The sequence below is a fragment of the Phodopus roborovskii genome, unplaced genomic scaffold (assembly GCF_943737965.1).
Source record: "Phodopus roborovskii unplaced genomic scaffold, PHOROB, whole genome shotgun sequence".
In the NCBI taxonomy this organism is placed as follows: Eukaryota; Metazoa; Chordata; class Mammalia; order Rodentia; family Cricetidae; genus Phodopus; species Phodopus roborovskii.
Window position 1 is genome coordinate 20507150 of NW_026126434.1, and position 24380 is coordinate 20531529.

Below are 24380 nucleotides of genomic sequence, written 5' to 3' on the forward strand. Positions count from 1 at the left end.
AACCAGTGACCACATGCACATTGTTTTCCTAAGCAATTTGTCGATTTCTTCTGTGGGTTTTCCTAAATAATTCTGTGTGCATGGCACATTTCCAGATTAACTGTCAGTCTTTTTCTTAGACTTTGGTATCAAGCCGTAAAACTGGAACAGAGCAACCACCAAGAGCCAACCCATACATTTTAAAGAAATACTTACTGCATTGAAAAAAAATAATAATCCAAGGTTTAGTTGCAGCTTGAGACAGCCGTGAGTTACTTGGAAGCTGTTCTTCAGAAGTTCAGTGAAGCCAGGTTTCTTCCTCACGGTGGAAATCTCTCTGACTGCTTTTCATCTCAGAAATTAACTATTCTGCTACTAAGATCAATTATGTGCCCCCTACAGCTGTTCTGCTACTAAGATCAATTATGTGGCCCCTACAACCTACAGACAGATAAGCCATTTAGCTACAGTGTCTCAACATTACAAAGAAACCCAAATCTCACCCTTGGCATCACTACTACTGTTGATAACTGCAGAAGGTGCCTGGGTTGAGGTCTTGTTCATTGGGTCAAGATATTTAGATATGGTGAAAACTCTGAACTTGATATACTGTGATAACCACCTGTGTGTGTGTGTGTGTGTGTGTGTGTGTGTGTGTGTGTGTGTGTGTGTGTGTACACATAGGCATGAGTGTGCCATGGTGCATGTGTGGAGATCGGGAGAGAACCTTGGGTTCTTAAATGTCCAAACAACTGTAATTTCAAATTAGTCTCATGCTATACAACACAGGATAAAATATAAGAATTGGCTTGTTTTCTTTCACTTGCTGCCCAAAGTCAGATATTTAATCCTTGAGTCAGATAATAGTGAAATGAAACCTAATTCAACTTACACACTCACAGATTTGTTCACACAGCCTCTTAAGCCATTTTTGAGCCAAAATGGAAATACTACAAAATTTCACACTGAAATGAGTGGTTGTTTTAAAATTTTTCCCTTCTTGAGAAATGTGTGAGTTTCAATATGACAGTAATCTTCTGGGTTTGGGCTATATCACTCCTGCCTCTGAGACATTGAGTGAGCATGCGTGGTATGTGGTATGCCTGGGCTCCATCATTTCCCAACTTAAGTGAGTTTCTCCAGCCTGTGGATTAGCACAGAGTAATGGAGTAATACAAATCTTTTAAGATGTACATCACTTTAATTGGTACATATTTAGTTGTCTTTCCAGCATGTGCTGTGTCAGATAACTACATATACATCTCTATCTATATATATTCAGGTGTTTTCTTTAATTTCATTGCTAAAAATCATAATGTTTGCATTTCAGCTATTCATTTGCAGTTAACTTCTTTTAGGATCATTGTTCATAATGGGTGTATATCATCCCTAAATTAAATCAGCCATTGTCTGCTTAAAACACTTGTTCCTCTGACTTCTCTATAACCATTTTTCCTGAGGCTCTAGTTATAGGAATGCCAGGCACTTTGATGTCTTTCCATTGGTTCATGAGCCCTGTTCACTCACTTTTAATTTTTTCCTCTTTTGTTTATAAACTATAACATCCATTGGCCTATGTTCAAGGCTACCACATTTTCAGGCAATTCCAACCTATTGTTAAACCTTTCCTATGATTTGTTTTTATATTTAAAAAACAATTTCAGTATTGCATTCTTTGTGTGTGAATACTCCATATTTCATGGGTCTTAATTTCTTTGCAAGCAATACAAAAGAAGATTTTTCATTTTTTATTTGTTGTGGGCATTTTATGCATTTAGCACTGGAACTGTCATAATAGGCGATTTATGTAACTGAATAAAGTCTTTATGTGGTTAATATAATACTGCTTATTTGATTCTCCCCTTTAAAAAGGTTAAGATTTCCTTCTCAGTCATGTCAGGTTGCTGTGGAGCCCATCTGAGCACAGTGAGTCCAGTGCTGCAGAAACACACTCGATTCTGCCCATGGTATTTGAACTCCAGCTGCATGTTTTCTTTTGTGTACAGCTCCCATCCCACTCAGTGTGTGCTTTTCTTAGTTGATTTTCTGCTAGTGAGTTTATGAAGGTGTGGTGTAGAGTCACCTCTCAATTTCTCCTTCCCTCCGCAGCATCTTTCCAGTATTTCCTCCCTCGCCCTCATCAGGTTTTGTTGTCTTGAAATTGGTCTTTCATGTATCAGCTGATGAATATTCCAGGATCTCTATCAGACCTGAAGTGTCTCGGTGTAATGCTGCTGTCAGCCTTCTCTCAGATAATTATAAAATAAGAAAATGTACCTCCCTCTCTCCTTTTGACTATCCTGGCTTTGATTCTCTTCCCAGTTAGTGGAGATATATATGTGTATGGGGCCACATAGGAGTTATGTTTTTAGTAAATGATTACTTTCCCTTGTGTTTGCTTTTGGACCACCTTGCTTTTCCTAAAACAGTGCAATAGCAGCAGTGACTGGATCTTTTAAAATCTGAACAACCTAGAGCAGTTTAGCACCCCTTCAGCCTATGCGAATCCACGGTGGAACTGCACTGATATGCTGTGGGCTGCTGTGTCACAACTATTATTGCAACGAGAGACTTTGAATCTTTAAATTTGCCCTGTACTTGTCATGTTAGAAATAAACTTAGGGAAGATATTGGAATCTGAGATGTCTGTTCACCTCTTTATATACAAGACATGATGATGATGCTGTGGGTAGAAAGTGGTTTATATGAGGGTACCATTATGTCCCCAGCACTCAGAATACAGTGTTATGGTAGAATCATTATGTTCAAGATTGGACACATACAAATGTTTATCAGTGACTAGGTTGGTTGTAATCACCAATTATCAGGTAAATCTGAGTAGCATCATGCATTTATAATCTAGTAACATATGGTCACAAACATAGTGGCCTCAGACAATACACTTTGATTTTCCTCCTTGTGTCTGTCTTTCAGTACCTCTTCTTAGCCCAACTGAGCCTCTGCTTCGGCTTCTCCACACTGCAACCACAGTGCTAGTGAGAATAATTCTGATATGGAGACTTGACTCAGAATAAATTACTCCTAAGAGAAACGAAATTCCTTCAGCCTTTGCCACTCTTTCATTAATTATTTTTTTCTATTTTGCCATTTAAAAATTTTAAACTCTTCTGATTTTGTATATACCTTCTTTTTTCCCATAAGTTTTTAAAATTTTAATTAAAATATATTTAATTCATTTCTCCATTCCCTTTCCTCCTTCAGTTATCTGTAAGTTTAAGGGTGAATATTTAGAATACAGTTAGCAATTTTCCTGGTCTAATGAAATGATGGTAGTGGACTCTCCTCTAAGATCCATGACCTCACTAGCCCTGGATAGTTGTTTAGGTGTCCAGAACCAGGCCTGACTTTCCTTCTGTTACATGAGTCTTAAATCCATTAGACAGCTATTGGTTACCACCAAAACATGATTGTTACTCTTGTACCTTTAGGGATATCCCTTTTTGTATTTAAAAGTATAATTGGTTAGTTTTCCTTCTTCCTATAAAGGGGCAAATTTTACTGTCTGTTTAAATTCCAGTCAGGCCCTTTTGACTGGACAGAGGCTGTCAACTACTGTTAAGCCTTTTTCTTTTCTCCTTGGGAAGTTGGATCAGGGAAAACTGTCAGCAGTGGCATAACCTATAGATTGATGGTAGCTGAATACAGTACCGTATCTTGCTAAGAGATATGGGAAAGAAGGAATGTAAACTGAATAGAAACCAGTTGATAATATCCATTGGGACTAAGTGAGAAAGTCAGCTGTACCCAAAGTGAGCAAATGAGGAAAACTGAAGGAATCAAATGGATGAGTGGGGAAGGAGAGGAAAAAAGTAAGGTGGATGAGATTGGGGTTTGGGGGAAGCTTTTAAAACATTTGTGATGTTTGTGAGAAAAAGCTTCTGAGAAACGGAGCATTATCCACCTTCCACAGCTTAAGTTACTGGTCCTCCTAGGCACACCTGTGCTCAGCTGCTCTTACATGTTGAGGGGACCTGTGTGCATGTGTGTATGCCTCCCTTTGTGGCACCATCCCTTCTGTGTTTCTAACAAATATAATGGGGTGATGACAAATGATATTTCTAAATATTACACAGGTATAAGAGCTGCATATAATCTATTATTTATCTTTACACAGGACAAATGGCCAGAGATCTAAGCAGGGGGCAGAGGAAGGCTAGGTACTTCCTGCTTCCAGAGCATCTGTCTCCATGGAGACATCAGCTCAGCTACCAATGCATCTACATTCATGGGGTTGGGTCAGCCCTGAGAACAGAGTTTCTGAAATGGCAGCAGCCCTCTCCCACCCTTCTCAAAGAGGTGTCTATACATAGGGTGGGAATTCTACCTGCCCTTCCTGACATCTTGGTATCTTTCTGGGGTGGTGACATAATTGTTTGGCCTATCTTAAATGGAGATGACCTCATGTCTGATAACTGCAAAGTCATTGAATTTCCAGGTACTTATATGTGTACCTCTGTGAATGCTAGGAAAATGTTTTGAACTAGTGGACACTAGTAGATTATTCTTATAGCAAGATTTTCTTCTTTAATAAAGGGTGGGAGGTAAACATTGAAGTTTCCAACATTAAGGACAGCAACACTCTTTGTGCTTACAACTCTCCAAACCTGTCATGGAGGCATTTGCTTTGCCTCAAAAATATAATACTGCTTTGGATCTGACTCCAATTCTTTGTGGGCCAAACCTATGAACAAAGAATCAGTGAACAGACCAAGTGCCATGGGGATCATTCCTGTCACCTCCATGTTCACCATTACTCAAGTAAATTCTTAACCACATCCATCAGCATTGATTGGGTCACCTGATGTTCCATGACACTCAGGTGGTGACACCAGAAACTGAATGTCTACCTCTTCTGTCTTCCTCTGGAAACTGGGGTGGGGGGTGTGCCTGGTTCCCTCATAGCCCATTTGTAACACAATGAAACAGTGTTTGCTTACACAAACCTCACTACTTAAAGCATTTATTTAGAGTTGATTTAGTCAAATATACTCCTAAACAGAAGGAAGAGGAGGAAAGAATGTCCTGAATATGCAGCCTATATTTTGTTTCTAAAACTTTCATTAGAGTTCTGAAATTCAGAAAACATATTTATACTAAAAAACTAGTTTAATTAAACAACAAATGACATCACTATAGAAGTGCCCCAGGCATTCAGAAGAGCTTTATTATAAAGTATATTCTTTCCCTTTTGTTTTTTTTTAAATCTCAAGTATTTATGAAATAAATAAAAAGCAAAAATCTCATATATGTGATATTTAGATGAAGCTGTAAGAATTAAATCCAATTGAAAAGTAGTTTTAAGGGCAATAACATAGCTATTAATGTCATTGTTTGTAATAAGTCTACAAAATTTTAATGAAAACTGTTAGCAACAACAATGGAGAAGATTATAGTTATTATTAGGTTATGTTGATAGAAGGGTTGCTATCTCAGTCTCAAGACATACAGAATCTGTGAGGTAAAACAAAAATACAAATGCCTCATATCAAAGTCTTAATCTGAAATGAGAAGACAAAGAAGGTTTCAGAGTAGAGCATCAGAAAATTAACTATGCAGAGAAACTAGGGATATATTGCTTAAACAGTTTTTAAAAACAGGACCAGATGGCAAACATGGGGAGCCACAGTCCACATGAAAAGATGCACAGGCCACAGTATGTAGACAGATAGAAATCATCAAGGGCCACAAGGCTTCCAGTTGTGAAAGTTAGAAACCACAAATAAAGATGTCTGACCCAAAATATAATTCATTATCTCTCAAAGGTGGGGCAAACATCCTGATATGTATAAAACCTCACAGATAAAACCTGGACTCTGCATTTCACCCTCTGACTTTGTTGGCATGTTAGCAACTTCTAAATAGTTTCAGTAATGCTCTCAAATTAGCTGTGGAGATTCAGGTCATATCTCCTGACAACATCTAAAAGCAGATGTCCTATCTCTGGCCTCCAGGTATGGCTACAAGAATTCACCTGCTGAGGCATCTCACTGGCTCCCATATTAGTTTATAAAAATGCAACCCATTTTTAAAGTGAACAAATAATTAGAATGCAAAGTAAATACTAGTATTGGAAAGTAAAATTCAGTAGATAATGTAAGTTGAAAATGTTTGAACGCTTTTGTGCAAAATCAAATGACAAAGATAATGATAATAAGGTAAGTTTTTTTTTATCATATGTGTAGACTTGGTTAAAAATCAGTCTAGGTCTATGGATGAATGTATCAATAATACATGAAAAACCATGAAAAGTCATCATATTCAAAGGACTCTGAGGAAACTCAGTGATGACCATCAATCACTTTGATGGATAAGAATGTCAGGTCTGAACTTAACACTCACACTTTATTTTCAACAGTAAACCTACTAACTCTAATGTTTAGAGGATGAAACCACAATATCAAGCTACACAGTGCATTTCTACAACTGGTCTGAAGTTAGTGTACTTCACATTTACAGACATCCAACGACACCTTTGAAATCCCACTTATGTTGACTGGAAATGTGGTGCTGAGGAAACGACTCAACTATGAGGATAAGACTCGCTACTATGTCATCATCCAAGCTAACGTAAGTGCTTAGCTTCTTTTGTTCTGGAGCTAGTAAAGCAAAGTGTGCCTCTGAACAGGTGTGGTGGCCTCATGAGGTTTGAGAGTGACTAAGTCTTCAACAGAGCATACCTGTCCTTGATATATATATTCTATATATGGATGGAGGAAGCATAGGGGGTCAATTAGGTCACCCTCTAATGTTCTGAGCATACTTAAAGCTGGTCTCTGCCCATACTGAGGAATTTCTTCTGGTACTATATACAAAAGCTGTAGTGGCGTCACCTTGAAGCATGTTGAAAAGGTATTATTCTGAATTCTACCTCAGAAGTTTATAATTAAAAGCTGTGGGTAGGACTGAGAGGCAAGATAAGTGATTGAGAGAGAGTTGTGTCAGGCAGCTACATACTTCTGCTCCTTGGTCAACACCAGTCCAACAACCACCACACATCGGAGGATGAACAGACACTATCTTCATTTCATGGAAATGAACAAGTATGACATATTATCTAGTATTCAGCATGTTACATTCCTTACAATTAGAGGTAAATATTTGAAGCTGTGGTTAATAAGTAGAGTGGGTGTGATAACGGGCTACACCTGAGCTCCGTGTCAAAGGTGATTTTTATTGAGACTCTACTAGGCACATACCTTGCTTTGGAAAAACAAAGTTAGGTTTTCATCATGATGCTTAGCAATAATTTTATTCAGAAACCGAGTTGCATGGGAGTTTAGAGGCTTCTTGCTACCATGTGATCTTGAAAGTTTGAAGTGTTGAAACCCTGAGTGAGGTGCTAAGATCTTGGGAGCCAGTCTTTGTGGTCTTCCCCAAGCAGTGACAGAAGTCCAGTTACATTTGTTTTTCCATGATTTTTTGTTGGGATGGCAGGGCATGTAATCTTGTTAGCTGTGTTGGAACTAGGAGGGTAATGAGATTGTTAAGACTGGGCAAGTTCAGCTTTCCAGATTATGCATCAGGTTTCCAGAGGTTGTGTGGACCTGGTGTTTGGAGACGTGAGTACACTCCTTCTCTAAAGCTCTAAAGGTGTTTCATTTTCCAACTTCATTCTTGTGTCTGTTAGTTTAAAATAACATTTTGGTTTTGATGTATAATAATGTGTTGAAGATGCATGCACATTTTTTTATTTCCCACATGTTAGCTAATGATAAATTATAAACCTACATCTAGCTAAACATAAAGGTTGCTGAGTGATTTATTTTTAAGAAAACTGATTAAAGATTTTTATTTGAAAAGGAAGAACAAACAGATTGTGCCTTAAGGTAATTTATGTCAGTTTTAAGGTAGGAATGCACAATCAGACAGTTTTGACTCTGGTTCTTTGTTAGTTGTCAGAAAGGTCCTTGGTCCTGTCATCAGTTTTGTGGTAGTGAAAGCCTAAGAATGCTTCCTCTGACCAAAAACTACATGTGAATCATGATTGAAAATGATACTGGAATACCTCTTGGATGGGCAGACTGAATGAACCAGCTCACCTGGTTCCCTGCTCCATACCTCACCCTAGTTTCTGCCTTCCTTGAGTCCCATGAAACTATTCTAACAACTCAGTGGTTTCCCATTTCTGGGGACCCACTTCTACGAACAGCGGCTCTGCTGTCTTTCTCTTAAGTTCTTACCTATAATTCTAAAATAAAGTAAATAAAATTTTCTTTTGAAACTCACTCTTCCTTTGTCTCCAAATATTGTTCTCTTAATTCATGAGACAAGAGCTCCAGAGCCTACAGGCCTACCCTGGCTTTGGTAGTGGATGATTTTCCCACATCCTGGTCCCCCGAGCCATATTTGTGTCATCCTTAAGGGTATCACACTTTTCTGAGTGATGTTAACAAGTGCATAGTGTGAGGAAACGTACATGATATGTGAAATAACAGTATAAGTTGAGGAAAATGTAAATTAATCAGTTACATTAGCCATCTTGGCTTTAATAACAAACACCTTATAAAGAATGGGTACCTAATAAAACAGAAATTTATTTTATCAGTAGTTTGGAGTTTAAAACTCCAGATCAAAATTGGCCAGGACTTGTTTCAGGGGAGGGGAGTTCTCTTTCCTGATCACAGAGGGCTGTTTTCTTGTTGTGCGTTTACATTGTCTTCTCCTTGTCTTCATGTGGACTGGGGATCAGAGTCCATCCTGTGATAGCAGTTACCCTTGATCACTCATTAATAGTGTGTCACTGTGGTGGGAACTGTTTCCTACAAATTTGGATGGCACATGATTCAGTTTGCAGAGTAGTAGTTAAATTCAGAAAATGCTTTAAAGTGCCATTTCTGTCAATAGTAATTAGAGTTTCCTACATTAATGAAATATCCCATTTAAAAACCAAGTTTGAAAACATCTTATTTTTAAGGAAGAAAAGAAAAGTAAAGGGTGTAAATTGGTACATACAATGAATGAGCTTTTCGTTTTAGCTCCTGGGTGGCATCTTCCCTTTTCAGTGAGTGAATCAAGCTTACTGAAATTAGATAAAATGTATACAGAAATTAGTTTTCTTTATATCACTTACAGTTTACAGTGTTGTTTTCCTGTTACTTGTGCCATACTGGCTGGCCAGATATTGATGTAGGAATAGAGCACACAGAAGTGGCTCTCCAGGATAGCTCCCAAGGGGATCCTGCCACCAACACTGCCATCATCAGTGGGTATTCAGGAGGAACTGATTCATCCAGTGTTTCTTTCTTGTGTGTCCCTGGCCACCATTCTTTAGATAAACTGTAGATTTCTAATGAAGTCATTTCCCATTCCTTATGTGAGAAAGATACCTGATAATTGCAACCTTTTACACAGTGTAAATTATAGTCTTACTAATGAAGACAACTTTGACATACTGTGATGAAAGGGTGACTTTACCTCTGCAGTTTTCCTTCCCAAATCCCATAACCTACATTTAAAGACACTGTGAAAAATATATGACCTTAATATTGAGCACTGCCATGATCAACAAAAACCTGAGACTTGTTAAGAAACATTATGGCTAAATACCCAATGTCTTGGTGGATATATTAACAGACAAAGGACATTAAGGAGCCACTGGCAAAAATAAATAAACTTGAAATTAGTTAGCAACAATAAATTTTCAAAGCAAAATTAAATAAGTTCAGGATGTCTATTAAAGGATATTAGTGTAACAAAGAAGAAACAAGTCCACATCACAAGGGCTAGAGGGTGATTGGTATATGTGGGGATTTAGGCAGGAAGTGGAAAACATACTTAATGGTGGTCCTTTCCATGGGGAAAATTAACCTTTTTTATACTTATGGCAATAAGAAATTTTAGAATTTGGACCAAGTCTTTTAGAAAGTTCTATTCCTATCCTCCCAAGGATAATGAGTAGAAAACTCAAATTTCTTAACCATGATTTTATAAGAGAATGTGAAAGAATCACATTTAGGCTAGAGAGCTGTAGAAAAGACTTTCACCCCATAGGAACAGAGACAGAATTGAAATTTTCAAGGTTCCTGGAGTAAGTGTCATAAGAAGAGGAAGGATGGACCTTTGTTTTAGAGCATCTGGATGTAGGTCAGAGGCCTAAAGGCCAAGAGAATGCCCATGAAGTCCAGGCTCATTGAGCAAACCCCAAATCACTCAAGATGTTACTTTATAGAAAAATTGTATGCTAATATAACACATTAGTAAAACAGAGATGCTGATTTGGGATACTCTGTGCTATTCCTAGTGATGTACAAAGCAGAGCTCTTGTAAGAAAGGAATAGGAGATTATTTATTCTGAGCTAAATACAGAAGACAGATTGTAACCTGAAAGCAGCCATTTAGGCTTCTCTGGTAACATAATCCACGGTAGGGAAGGTCACATGGGCTTTTATAGTCACAACAGAATGACATAAATCAAGGTCTTAACTAAGCATATCAGGAGGGAGATTTGGGGTATAATTAGCTACAGTCTAGTGGAAGATCCCTGCTGTAGGTCTCAGATTGTATTGGATACAATTTTCCCTTTGTGATTGGTAGGAGCAAGTAATCTACTGCTACTCTATTAAAAAAGATTGTGTGTGTGTGTGTGTGTGTGTGTGTGTGTGTGTGTGTGTGTGTGTTAGTAACAATTATTTTAGGTCAGAGTCAGACATTGATAAGTTACTTTTAAGGCTAGGAAGCCAGATGTGTTGACCCATGCCTTTAATCTCAGCACTCCAGAATGCAGAGGCAAGCTGATCTCTGTGAGTTCAAGGACAAGGTGGTCTACAGAGCCAATTTAGGAAAGCCAGGGCTATTATGCAGAGAAACCCTGCTTCAAAAATAGACAAGGAGGAGGAGGGAGGAGAGGAGGAGGAAGAGGAAGAAGAAGAAGGAGAAGGAGAAAGAGAAGGAGAAGGAGAAGAAGAAGAAATAATCTCAAAATTGGTTAGACTCTTGGTCTTTAGTGTGCCATGCCTTTCCCCCACAATCATAAAATTGTAGTCAGTCAATTATCTACAAGATTTTCAATTTAAATAGCATATTCAGGAAAATTTAGCTCACACCAATTAAAAAAGCTGTTAGATTTAAATCTACTCCAAATATTTAAAAATGTATTTTAAACATTATTACAGTTTACAACTTTTGCCTCTAATAGGTATGTTCTGCATTGTTTCTTCTTGTCCATCTCTGTTGGCAAGTTATTACATTCATTGTCAGATTGGCTTCCACGATGAAGTTTTCATTCTACCTTAGACTTCTTTCTACATACTGTCTCAAGGGTGACTCAATGAAGCAAATTCCCAAGTAGACAGGAAACCCACAACAAAATCATGTCATTTTCTTCCTAATGCAATGAAAAGTTCTATCCTGTCACACTAGTGATGCCAATGTACTTTTAAGGAACTAGGTTTTGATACAACTGTTTGACAGTTCACCTTCCACTCCCCCCCCCCATATTATACTTGGCTTACATAGGTCACCGATCATTCATTTAAAGAAAAAGAAAGAAAAGAATTAGTAAAACTAAATAGTACCTACCTGATATTTACATCATCTATTTATTTAATTGCTTGTTTGTTTGTTTGTTTTAAACTCATCAGGACCGTGCACAAAATCTGAATGAGAGGCGAACAACCACTACCACCCTCACAGTGGACATTCTAGATGGAGATGACCTGGGACCAATGTTTCTGCCCTGTGTTCTTGTGCCAAATACCCGTGACTGCCGTCCACTCACCTACCAAGCTGCCATTCCTGAACTGAGGACTCCGGTAAGTTCACTTTTATATTTTCTCCTCCATTTGTGTCTTTAAACCCCCCAGAATCCTGTCAAAATGCTTTGCAGACAGTTTGGTTGAGAATAGAAAAATTTACTAGCAAAGAACTGAAGTGATGGTTTTGTATAACACTGTTTTCATATACTATTTAGAGAGTGTAATTTATGTTTTACAAGAGGAAAGAACTCCAGGAGCCACAAACTCTCTGACACTGATTTTTAAAGTATCTTCACAAGGAAATTAGAACAGTGTCCCATTGCTAGTACATTCAGAAATGTTGGAGATGCTGCTGGGATATGTGGAAGTAGAAACTAGCAGATTCTAAATATATAGTCTGCCCCTTGAGATAGATTTTTAAAGAAGCAGGAAAGAAAAACATGAATGGATATTTTCTACTCTCGGTTCTGAGTTTTAAAACATGCCAGTATCATGACTGTCATATACACGTACCCAAGAGTCGAGAATTTAAGGCAGGCATGGTCCTGAAAATGACGTTAAAAATTCAGAAGGACAAGGACTGCACATTGTCTCTAATGAGCAATACCTACATGAATGGATGAATTGATGGATGGATGGATGGATGGATAGATGTGTAATAGATGACATAAAGACATATCAAAGTAAAAGAAGGACTGTTTGAGAAGAGAAAGTAATCCAGCAGGAAATATGAGGGGTCAGAAGAAGACAACTGGGGGAGGTTGAATATGATCAAAGTTCATGATATGTATGTGTGAAAATATCAGAAATAAACCCACCATTTTATATAACAAGTGTACATTGATAAAAAAAAAACTAAGAAAAAGTAAGTAACTAATGCAATAAGACATCTAGCTGAGGTCAAAATAGTATGTTTTTTCTCTCAGATATGTGTATGTCTGTGCATGCATGCCCATATATTGTTTCATAGACTTTGAATTCCTAGGAGTCATCTCCCTGAACTTTCTCTGTTACTTGTCCAGATCTCTGGGTTCCCAACATAATTTACAATATTATAATTTGTTGGAAAATCTTTGAAGTTTTTCTCAGTATAAATGAAAACAGAGGTTTAGGATTTGCAGTCTTATGTGAGAAGTTAGGTAATGTTAGGACAGAAATATTTTCTCTTAAATCTGCAGTAATTTGCTGAGAATTTTATTCCAAAACATTCTCATCCAGCGTTACATTTGTATGGAGACTTTGTTCTTAGTGGATCTTAAATATGTGAGAGCTTAGTTTAAATGCAAATGACTACTGATGCATTGACTGGCATGAACAACTAACACATGAAGCATTAATGCTGTGATGCTTCTTAAATGATGCTAATTAGATGTACTAATTTCGAGATCCCATGTGATGACTTGGTTGATGGTCACAAACAATGGCAAAATTTTACTAATTTTGAAGGGCAAAAACTAAGCAATATTGCCTGACTAGCACATAGAGGTCTCCTGTGACTCATGTGGCATGTGTCAAGCTGGATATTGATCTTACCTGTGAAAAACATGATACCTGATGAACCTTTGAATCTCCACCATCATCACACTACACACGATCATTTTCATACACTCAAGGAAGATGTAATTCAACTTTTAAAGTTATCACATTTTCTTCAATGGGCTAATTTGTTCCTTAGCTCCAAATTTACTATTATAAGGAGAGAACTGATGTCTAGTCAAGAAATCTCTGAGACATTAACCCCCTTGAAAGAAAGTTTAAACAGAAACATCAGGGGTGTGGGCATGGCAGATGCTTTCTGGTATAAAAGGAGATATTCAAACAAATAAACACGTGAGAAGGTATCCTTTAGGTGGCTCTTCAAACCATGCTTTACGAATTAATGCCACATTAAAATGCATGGATAATCAATCATTATACTTCATATTTTTATTTCAATTTTTATTTTCTGTTTGTGAGTGCCTGCACACATGTGCCTGGTGCTTGTAGCAGGCCCTGAATCTCCTGGAACTGGAGTTTTATGTAGTTGTGAGTTAAATGACATGGGTTCTGGGAAATGAATACAGGTCTTCTACAAGAGTAGCAAGTAACAAGTGCTCTTAACCTCTGAGTTATCTCTCCAGCCTATACTTCACCATTCTAAGAGATTGATCATTCCTTAATGCTCTGTGAAACAAAAGTTAATTTTTGCATCCATAAATGTACAAATTGGTAGTTAGTTATTAAAGATTATTTGTATATTGCCATCCAGGAAAAATATGCAATGTGTTTACTTCTAAACTTAGTGCCTTCAAACTGGAATCATTTAGTTTCCATAAGGCTCTGATTTTATTTTTATGAGATTTGAAAAAATGTCTCAATATTTCTGCCTGTGGCACTGAAACCATGTTTAGGATGGGTAACTCAGGTTGCTAGCAGGTTATACCTGCTGGTGCTTGCCCAGAGCAAGGCAGTGAGTTGAAAGATAACCTTATTAGAGAAGTAGGCATAAACATCTTTGGGCCTTTACAGTGTGGTTTCTGCCACAGTCAAGCATCTTCTTGGTGTAGCTACAGACAAATGCTGCTGGGGAGAGTCCAAATTCTGCTGGAGAAGACAATAGTAGGAGGGACATTTTTAGATGTTCACATGTTCTTCCACAAATAAAGCACATGTCAAACTGGACTTCATTTTTACATTTCATGTTTAAATTGCTTTGTTTATGTTTATATTTTCATCCCTTTCCCTCCCTTCGATCTTTAAATCTTTAAATTTTCTTTAATATTTCCTGCTAAAAATTTTGGAGATTTCAGTAAATAAGATCTTGCTCTTCTGACTGAGAAAAACAGCCATTGATGTCAGCTGAACTGTACATGTTGACTGTAATTACATAGTGTCTGACTTTCAAACTAATTCCTTGGATTCCAAAAGTCATTTCGATACTCACCCCTGTGTTGTTGGGAAATTTTCCAAGAATTACCTCAGTGATATTCTTAATTCTACTAGAATACACACAAAATTTATCAGCCTAAAAAAAACCTTTTAGAATGTGATTTATTGTATTCTGAATTAGCTTAACTCAATAACTCAATAAAAAAAATCAAAGTCTGTGCTTTAAATTAGCATCTATTTAGAGATAGACATGTTTTATAAATGTAGATCATGTTTTCTACTAGAGAAAACTGTCTTCAACAGAAATTAATGTCTTTATCATCACTAACATTAATGTATCATATAGATCCTAAAGTCATTGGTAATTCAATGCCAGTTACTTATTATTAATTTAGTACATATCTACTGGGCTGTAATATATATGAGACTGTGCTAATTACTCACCCTGGCCAAATAAGATGAGAAAAATCTTGACAAAATATCTTTTTATAAATTTACTCTTTTATCACTCTTTTAAAGATATTATTATGTCAATAAAATTTGTCTTTATTAGCATTGCAAAAAAATCTCTGTAACTGGGAATTTAAAATTCATTGATCATTACTTGAATCCTCTCTATAGCATCAAGGGTCAAACTTGAGTTTGCTTTTACACTTCAAATTTTAATTTCTGTGTTTTTAATCTGTCTCTTCATTCTTTTGTATTCTACATGAAACACAGACCAAGATGCAAAAAAGTTTTATTATTCATTTGTTCAAAACCAAGCAATAGTATATATTTGCTTTTTGAGTTGTTTTGCAATGTTTTTGTTGAGTAATTTATCCCTGAATAGACACTCTGACTCACTGACATGATATCTGTATTCCTGTATATGCCCATCTTTGAGTTATTGTGCCAATGCTTTTCATTGTGAGAGGATTAGCTGCTTTGATAGGTCTTCATAACAACTAGCTTCAAATGTCCCCACTAAAGTCTTTGTCAAAGAGTTCTTATTCCCATAGAGCTGTCTACATTTATTCCTTCAGTTTGTTTATGTTGTCTTCTGCTTCTGGACTGCTCTGTCCAATGTCAGGATGATGGGTTTCCAGAGGCTTCCAACATTTGAAACATCTTCCCAGACCACACTCTATATAAATAGCCTACAGTCTGGGAGCTCAAAAAATCTGTGTCTTCTTCACTTTTTTCTCTCAAAGGCTTTGAATTCGTCATCTTAAATATTTGATAGTTTTATTAATTTTGGAAAAACTTGTATTTTTTCTTATTCTTAAATGTAGAGATATATGCATTTCTCTGCTTTTAATTTTTTGCCTTAATACAGTTTTTTTGTTTTTATTTATTTATTTATTTATTTATTTATTTATTTATTTATATATTTTGGTAAGACTAAATTAAGCAATACCACATTAGTGAGGTCAGGCTTTACTTATTTATTTTTCTCTGTTTTCATTACATTAGCTGTGATTACATCTCTGTCTCCAGCTCTATCTGAGGTTCCAAGATTTGGTTTATCACTGTTGGATAGTTATTGCCTGCCTCCGTACAGATGGCATACTGCCCTTCATGACTAACTGTGATGTCTCCCACGCCCCTGTTATTTTACCTATTCACTGTGATCAAATATATTGGAGCCCCTCAATTCCCAGTGTTAACACATCCACTTAAAAGATTTTGTTAAGTCAGAAGCCCCATCTTTCCATCTCTTCTGCTTCTAGGCACCCACATATCAACCCAAAGTTAGGTTTCAAAACACTATTCTGATATTTGGCTGTTTAGAATTAAAAAAATATTGATGTTTAACATGGCATATCAAGTAAATTACCAAGTTTTTCATCATTTTGTTCAAAATAATGCTATATCTTGTCTTTTTCTTTAACTCATCTCACCTAGCTCAGAAACACCTAATCAACAAACACATGATTTTGATTTGGTCCTGCACTTCTCCACCACTCCTTACCATATATTACATACATTAAGCTTATATTTGCTATTCAAGGTTCATTTTGAATAATGTAAAATTATGTTGGTCTGCATATTCCCTACTACAAGTGTTTCATAACACTCATTCACATATTTCTTTTTCAGTGGTAAGTGAGGGTTCTAGTTTTCATTATATTCCAGCTTGAATCCAATGACCTCACGTGCTAGATGTTGAGTGAGTTTTATTTTAAATCAATTCACTGAGATGTTAAGACACATACATAATACACAGAAACACACTAAATAAAGACAGTACCTGTACTTTCTGTCCTATCCAAACAAGCACGTGTAAAGAATTTATATACATATGTGTCCACATTGACTTAATATAATCATAGATTATAAAAACAGCCACATTGTTTGTATATTTTAACTCATGTTAAGTCTTTTAAAGTAAGAATATAATGGCAAGCACCAATTTGCCTGTCTACTTTCTAGTTTTTAAAGGGGAGTTCACCAGTCCCTGCATTTTGAGTAGTTGTTATGGCAAGCCCCATGACTCTCAAAACACTACTCATTAATACTCCTTTCCATTTCAATAAGGTCTTAAATGTTAAATTTGTTTCCCTGTTCAGTCTTTAGGACAATTCTTTGCAATGTGTTTCCCATGGAGCTTTGGGGGGGGGGGTGGTCTTGTACACATGCTTGAAGAAGAAACAATAGTAGCTTAGACCATGCTTACAACAACTGATAAGCAGTGCATCCATATGTGTTGTTATATGTTACAACATATTGTATATTTTCCTTAAAGGTCAAACGAAGTCTCAGATTCGGGGCTTAGAAGCACCAGCTAATCAACAAGAGTAACAATAACAGAGACTAAAAGCTCGGATAGGACTGTCTCGGGGACACAGTTGTAGAGCAGTTCTTTAAAGGTGCAGGGTTTGTTCTGTTTACCACTGTCCACTACATCCCATCTTCATCTCAATAATAAGACATTACATTTTTTATTTTTTTGTAGAACAGTTGAACTCTGAGAAGGAATTGATTTTCTGAACTCTGGAGAAACATTAAAGTTATGATGATCTGAGTGCCAAGATTAAGTACATCTTTACTTGGGGAAAAGATTTCTAAGTATTAATTCCTATGGATTCTTGATCTATGCTTATTCTATGAAGTATATATGAAAGTTAAGGATGAAAGTTGTGTAAATTGTGTTAGGCATGTTTAACTTTCCTTAGCCATGTATTTTGAAACTCTCTGATTGTTTCTCAATTTGGGTAGAAACCAATTATGGAAATAATTTTTTTTTGCCATAGTCTAGGACACTTACTAATAAATCAATGAGAGTAGAAATTCTCAGTGCCATTAGAAAACAAGCCTGTATTTGTAAAGGTCTCAGTTTGCCATCCACACAACAGGGAAAATAACGGTCACACGTGATGTTCATTTGATGGGCACAACCACTTCCTGGAAAAGTTTAATAGTACCGCTTATTGTTCTCACTGTCTGTCACGTGGAGTCACCTGGTAATTTAGATTAATTTTTAAGTGTATGACTATATTTAATTTGGACTCCACCTTTGAAAAGCAAGTTGTATATGTTGGTGCTGCCTAATTTATTCTGATTTGGTATTTCTCATTACTTCAGTATGATTTTAGCCGTTTAAAAGGATTGAGTACTTATGCTCTGTATTTTTTAAACAGCCAGGTGTGGCACTTGCAGGCTTGTGCTGAATTAATTATGCAGTATATTATCCCCTTGTGCAGAGGAACAGCTGAGGCAAAATGCCACAAGGTAATAAACGCCCTGAGCCAAAAATATATCAACATGCCACATTCTAAATGTCAACAGGAGAGCATTCAGTACCTGATCCTTTCTTTCCTTAATAGAAATATAAAAACAAAGGATTTTAGTAAAGTTTTCCAAATTGTCATACTGAGTTCCCAGCTTGAAAATGTGCTTCAGAGCTTTGGGTTGCTGTGGATTTGCACTGACCATATCATTGGGCATCCTGCCTTTTCATATGAATGGAAAATGATCCATAATTTACTTCAGTGATAAAGGAAGAGGCTAGAAAGTATACACATTATACAGAAACATCTGAACATTATACACATTAAAAACTGGTGGGCTCAGCCAACATCAATCCAAATAGAAACTCAAAGTATTTCCACTAAAATCAGGAACATGACAACAAGTAAGGTTGTCTACACTCTTCATGCCTATTCAGTATAATTCTTAAAGCCTTACCCTTAGCAATAATACAACTGACGAAGACCAAGGGAACACAAATAGAAAGGGGAAAAAGAAAAAAATAGCTTAAATATTTTTATTGGCTGATTTGATTTCATCCATAAGTGACCCTTAATGTTCCATTAGCAAACATGTACAGCTGGAAAAAATTTCAGCAAAGTAGTACAATTCAAAAACAACTCATAATAACCAGTAGTCTTCCTAAATAAAAAAAATGGACTGAGAGAGAATTCAGGGAAACAATGCTATTCATAATAATCTCAAAATATATAAAATATCTTGGAATGACTCTAACCAAGCAAGTGAAAATTGAATAATAAAACTTTTAGACACTGAATCAGTTCCTTGGGAAGTTGGGAATAGATCTTCTTCAAGATACAGCTATATTACATCTGGACATAGACCCAAAGGACTCTACCATGTTCACTGCTACACTAGTCATAATAGCTAAAATTTGGAAAAAGTCTTAATGTTCACTGATGCAGCAAATGTGTATCGAAAACATAGGACATTTATACAATGGACTATTACTTGGTTGTTTAAAAAAATGAAATTTGCAGGTAAATGGACAGAGTAGAAGAAATTCTCCTGAGTGAAGTAACTCATATCCAGAGAAAGAAATATGTTATGTATTGACTTATATTTGGATGTTAGCTGTCATGTATTCAATAAGCAGGGTACAGCCCAAATAACCACATATGTTAGGTACAGAGTAAGGGACTGCAGGAAGGATTGGATCAACTTGGAAAGAGATATAGAATAGATATGGATGGACTGCGGGACTTGAGTAAGAGGACCAAACTGGGAGAATGTGCATTGGCTAAAACTATGGGCTACCTGCATGGATGTAAGGAAACCTGTTACAGTAGAATCTTCCTAAAATATGTTTATATATGAAGATAATCTAAATGGTAAACTAACAAGGAGACAAAGGCTCAACTGGATTATCTCTCATAACCAAATAAAGGTTTCAATATTGGGAATGGGCCTTATTTAATCAAGTTGTTGGCCAAAGGGGCCCGATGAGAACCCACACACAACCCAGGCTATTGGCTGCTATCCACATACTGATGGTAAGGCCCTATTGCTGAAGATAACACCTATACAACTCATTAAACATGGAGAAATCAAAATGGTTTCTAGATCTTTCTCCCCTACTGACTAGTTTTTAATGCTACTTGAAGGTACTCTGCATGCTACCAAAGGGGAAAAGTAAATACCAGCCAGCTATAAACATTCCATGTACAATGGTGACCTGCATGCAAGATGTTCTGGTGAAATAGAAGAACAGAACTTTTAAGATAAGCCAGCAACTTTTTGATTATATTTAAGATCTACTCCATGAAATAGAATCTATCCCAACACTCATTAGGTGGCCAAGAACCTGAGCCTAGACAGGGCTGAGACTCAAGGGAAAATCAAAAACTACTATTCTGCTGAAGGAGTATAGCAATACAATGAGTCACGATGACATTTTCCAGTGTTCATAGATCAATAGCCTTGCCCAGTCATCATCAAGGAATCTTCCTACTACAGAAGGTGGGAGCAAATACAGAGCACTCCCCTCCAGCCCACCAGCCCGATAATATGTGCTTTGGAACACTTGTCCTAAATGGGATGTCTCCATCAATTTCTTCCCCTCAGGGCTCAGGGAACCCTGTGGAAGAGGAATTGGGAAGATTTTAAGGGTCAGAGGGGATGGAGAACAAGGAAACAAGCACTTCTAAAAAGCAGGACCAATTCACATATGAACTCACAGAGACTGTGCTAACATATATAAGGCCTATGTGGGCCTGATGGGGTTCCAACACTAAGAGGGAAAGTAGACTGTCTTAGTCAGTGCTCTAGTGCTGTGAAGAGATACCATGATTAAGGCAACTCTTATAAGGAAAGCATTTTACTGGGGGCAGCAGAAGGGGGGAGGGCTGGCTTACAGTTTCCGAGGTTTAGTCTATTAGCATCACAGTCAGGAGCATGATGACACACAGGCAGACATGGTACTATAGAAGTGGCTGAGAATTATGCATCCTGATCCTGATGCAGAAATACAATACTAGGACCAGTGTGAGATTTTAAAACTTCAAAGCCCTTTCATAGTGACATATTCATCCAAATGCGCTGCACCTCCTAATCCTTATGAATCTTCCCAAATAGTGCTACTCTTTGGTGACTAAGCATTCAAATACATGGGCCCATGGTTGCCACTTTTATTCAAAATACCACATGGACTTAAAGCCATAGCCCTAATCCAGAAGCTCCCTCCCTTTGTAACCACTTGCAAATGAAAAATTAGTGTTCTCTAACAGAGTCTCACTGGGTGTACAAATATTTTTAAGGCCATGCCCATACCAAGCTGTACAAAAAGAAAAAGACAGGGAGTTTGTCTTTTCTTTTTTTTCTTTTCTCCCTTTTTCTTATACTATAGGTATTTCTCTTATGCTATAGCTTCCTATTTTGTGCTTTTAGGAGGTTTTTGTGCATGCCAATGTGTGTCTCTCTAGATCTACATGTGTCTTTTGTGCCTTTTCCTTGGTTCTTTGTTTTCTGACCATTTGATTCTTTTTTCCTATCCAGATGTGTTTGATTTTATTTTATCTTTTTCCTCCTTTGTCTTCTTCTTTTGCTTTCTAATAAGAGAGAGTAAAAAGGGATATGGATCTGGGTTGGTTGAAAGATGATTAAGATCTAGGAGGTTGTGAGGGAGGGGAAAATAATTAGAGTATATTATATGAAAAATAAATCCATTTCCAATAAAAATAAAAAATAACTAATTGATGGTTTAAGGAGTTGGTTCAGTGAATAAATATATTTGTTATAGAAGTATGAGAAACTGTGTTCAGAGAATTAACATCCAATTCAAAAGCAAGACATTGTGAAGGATGTATATATCCCATATCCTGGGATCATGGACATTTGTAGGACAGACAGAACAACAGAAACTGTGAGCCCTTGGAAAATGAGAGGTCACACCTCAAAAAATGATGAAAAGTTTTTGAAGAAAACACTGAACATTGACCTATTATCTGTACAAGCTTAGATCTGGGTCTTCACTTGTGAGCACACACACACACATACACACACACACACACACACACACACACACACACACACACATATATATATATATATATATATATATATATATAATACTTATGACTAAAAACAAAGAAGGGACTGGAGAAATGGCTCATGGGTTGAGGGTGCTTTCTGTTCTTCCAGAGACATTAGTTTCCAGAACCTATGTCAGATGAGTGGCTCACAATTGCCTGTAACTCCAACTCCAGAGGATTTGAGGCCCTTTGCTGGCCTCCTTGGGCACCCATACACACTTGGCACACATTCCTACAGATATACACACACATAGAAAGAAAAAAAAAGTAATAAACAAAAATTTGAAATCCTCAGCCCTCAATCTCTAGGATAACCAATTTTTCCATTTGATTCACATTTTTCCAAATGTCTAGAGGTGACTTAGGCAACTATGCTTCTAATTTTTACTTTTCCAGACTTTCAGACAAACCAAACAACTCTGGCCAGCATAAAGTAAGTTCTTAAAAGAGCATTTTAATTTCATAGACTCTATTGACAGCTTTTAGGGACCTGGGAGATAATGATTGAGAAGTCAAGAACAGCTATGTTCTTTGGGAAATGTGACCTAGTTTTCTGCCCATGGACAAAGGTGGAGGCAGAAGGATAAGGAGTTAAGTCATCCTGGGCTACAATGAAATTTGTAGGCCTACCTGGACTACATGATACCTTGACTCAGAAAAACACACAAAAAATATAACTTTGAAGATATAGCCTCCCACTGATATAACTGTCAACATAACTCCCTCTCTGACTGGAAGAGTAGAACTTGGGATGGGTCATTTTATATATCAACTTAACCAAATCATAGTACCCAAATATTTGGCCCAATATCCAACTACAATGTGAGTGTTTTTACTTATGTGAGATTAACATGTAATCAATGGGCTTACAGAAGAGCAGGTCACATGCTATATGCAAGTGGTACTCATCCAATAGCTGAACATATTAGGAACAAAACCTGAGCTTCCTAAAATGGTAGGGCATTCTAGCCAGCAGACTGTCCTTGCCTTGAACTGCGTTATCCATTCCTCCCTCCGTGTCCTACCTGACAGCATCTTCCACAGTCTCTGGTCTTTTTGGACCTCACAAGTTATCAGTACATACCCTGACATGCATAGTGTAAGTCTATTGGAGATAGTAGGTTTTCTTGAAGTAGAACTGCTGTTAACATTAAGTCTTCCAGTATTGAGCTGCTGAACATGCACCATCCAAAAGCAGATTTATAATCAAATCATCACAGGTTGGTTAACTCCTAGAGTCTCACAATTGCTATTTTCAGGTGGACCTGAAATGTAATCATAACTATTGAAAAGCAGACATTAGATCATGTCATTTTCTGCTTCAACCTTACTATCATTTGTTATTGATCACAAGGCTCCTGCCTCTGACTCTCATTCCATATCTCCTGCCCTTTTGTTCCATTGTAGTGTGTTTTTTGTGGCCCTTTCTAGAACCTTCTCTTAAGATAACTTCCTCCTCACTTGCCATTCCCCTATCTGCTTCATGTCCTAAACAGACATGCATATGCATACATAACTACATACAAAATTATAAATCTAGATTCTGTGTATGAGGAAACAGTATTTGTCTTCCTGAGCCAAGCATTTTACCCAACATAATTATTTTAATGTCTGTCTATTTTTTTTTTTTTTGACAGTGACTTTTATTTGAACTTTTAGGGATGAGAAGAATATCATTGTGTTTATGTACTACATTTTGCTCATCTATTCACACATTAATGGACATATGCATGGTTTTCATTTCTCAGGTATGCAGGCCTCTCTGTGGTATGCTGACTCAATCCCCAGTAGTTATAATTCTAGCTGTTCCCATGTTTTTTTGCTTTTGTTTTTTTTTTACTTTTATTTAAGTATTTTGTGTTTGGTGGAGTGTGTGGCCTGGAGTTAGGACTGACCTTCCACCATGTCAGGCACAGAAATTGAACTTGAGTCTTCAGTCTTGTCAGCAAACTCCTTAACCCTCAGCCATCTTACTAACCCTCTGATAAACCCCCATACCAGTTTCTATAGTAACTGTACTAGCTTCTATTACCACTAGCAATTTTAAATATGTATCTGTGGTATTTTGAAAGAAAATACCTCCCCCAAAGGGAGTGGCACTATTGGGAGGTGTGGTGTTATTGAAGTAGGTGTGATCTTATTGAAGGAAGTATGTTTCTGTGGGCCTTGAGGTCTCAAATATGTCCAAACATCAGAGACCACTTTTTGTTGCCTGCAAGTCAAGATGTAGGACACTCAGCTAGTTTTCCAGAATCATGTCTTCATGCACACTACCAAGCTGCACCCTAATTAAATGTTTTTCTTTATAACAGCTGCTATAGTCATGGCATCACTTCATAGCAATAGAAACCCTAAGACAATTTTATTCTTTTAAAAAATAATTAATTAATATTCCCCTTTCCTTCTAAATATGATCATTTCCCTAGATGCTGAAAAAGCCTTCGACAAAATTCAACACTCTTTCATGATAAAGGTCTTGGAGACATCAGGGTTAACAGGAACATACCTAAATATAATAAGAGCAATATACAGTAAA

The 24380-nt window shown here is 36.9% G+C and overlaps 1 protein-coding gene across 1 annotated transcript in view; it reads left to right on the forward strand.

Annotated features, from left to right (window-relative positions):
• Pcdh15 (protocadherin related 15) overlaps positions 1 to 24380 on the forward strand; it is a 586560-nt gene that overhangs the window by 214760 nt on the left and 347420 nt on the right. The window contains exons 7-8 of the mRNA XM_051186893.1: positions 6457 to 6567; positions 11580 to 11750. Coding sequence (XP_051042850.1) covers positions 6457 to 6567; positions 11580 to 11750 — 282 coding nt within the window. The remainder of the gene's footprint in view (positions 1 to 6456; positions 6568 to 11579; positions 11751 to 24380) is intronic.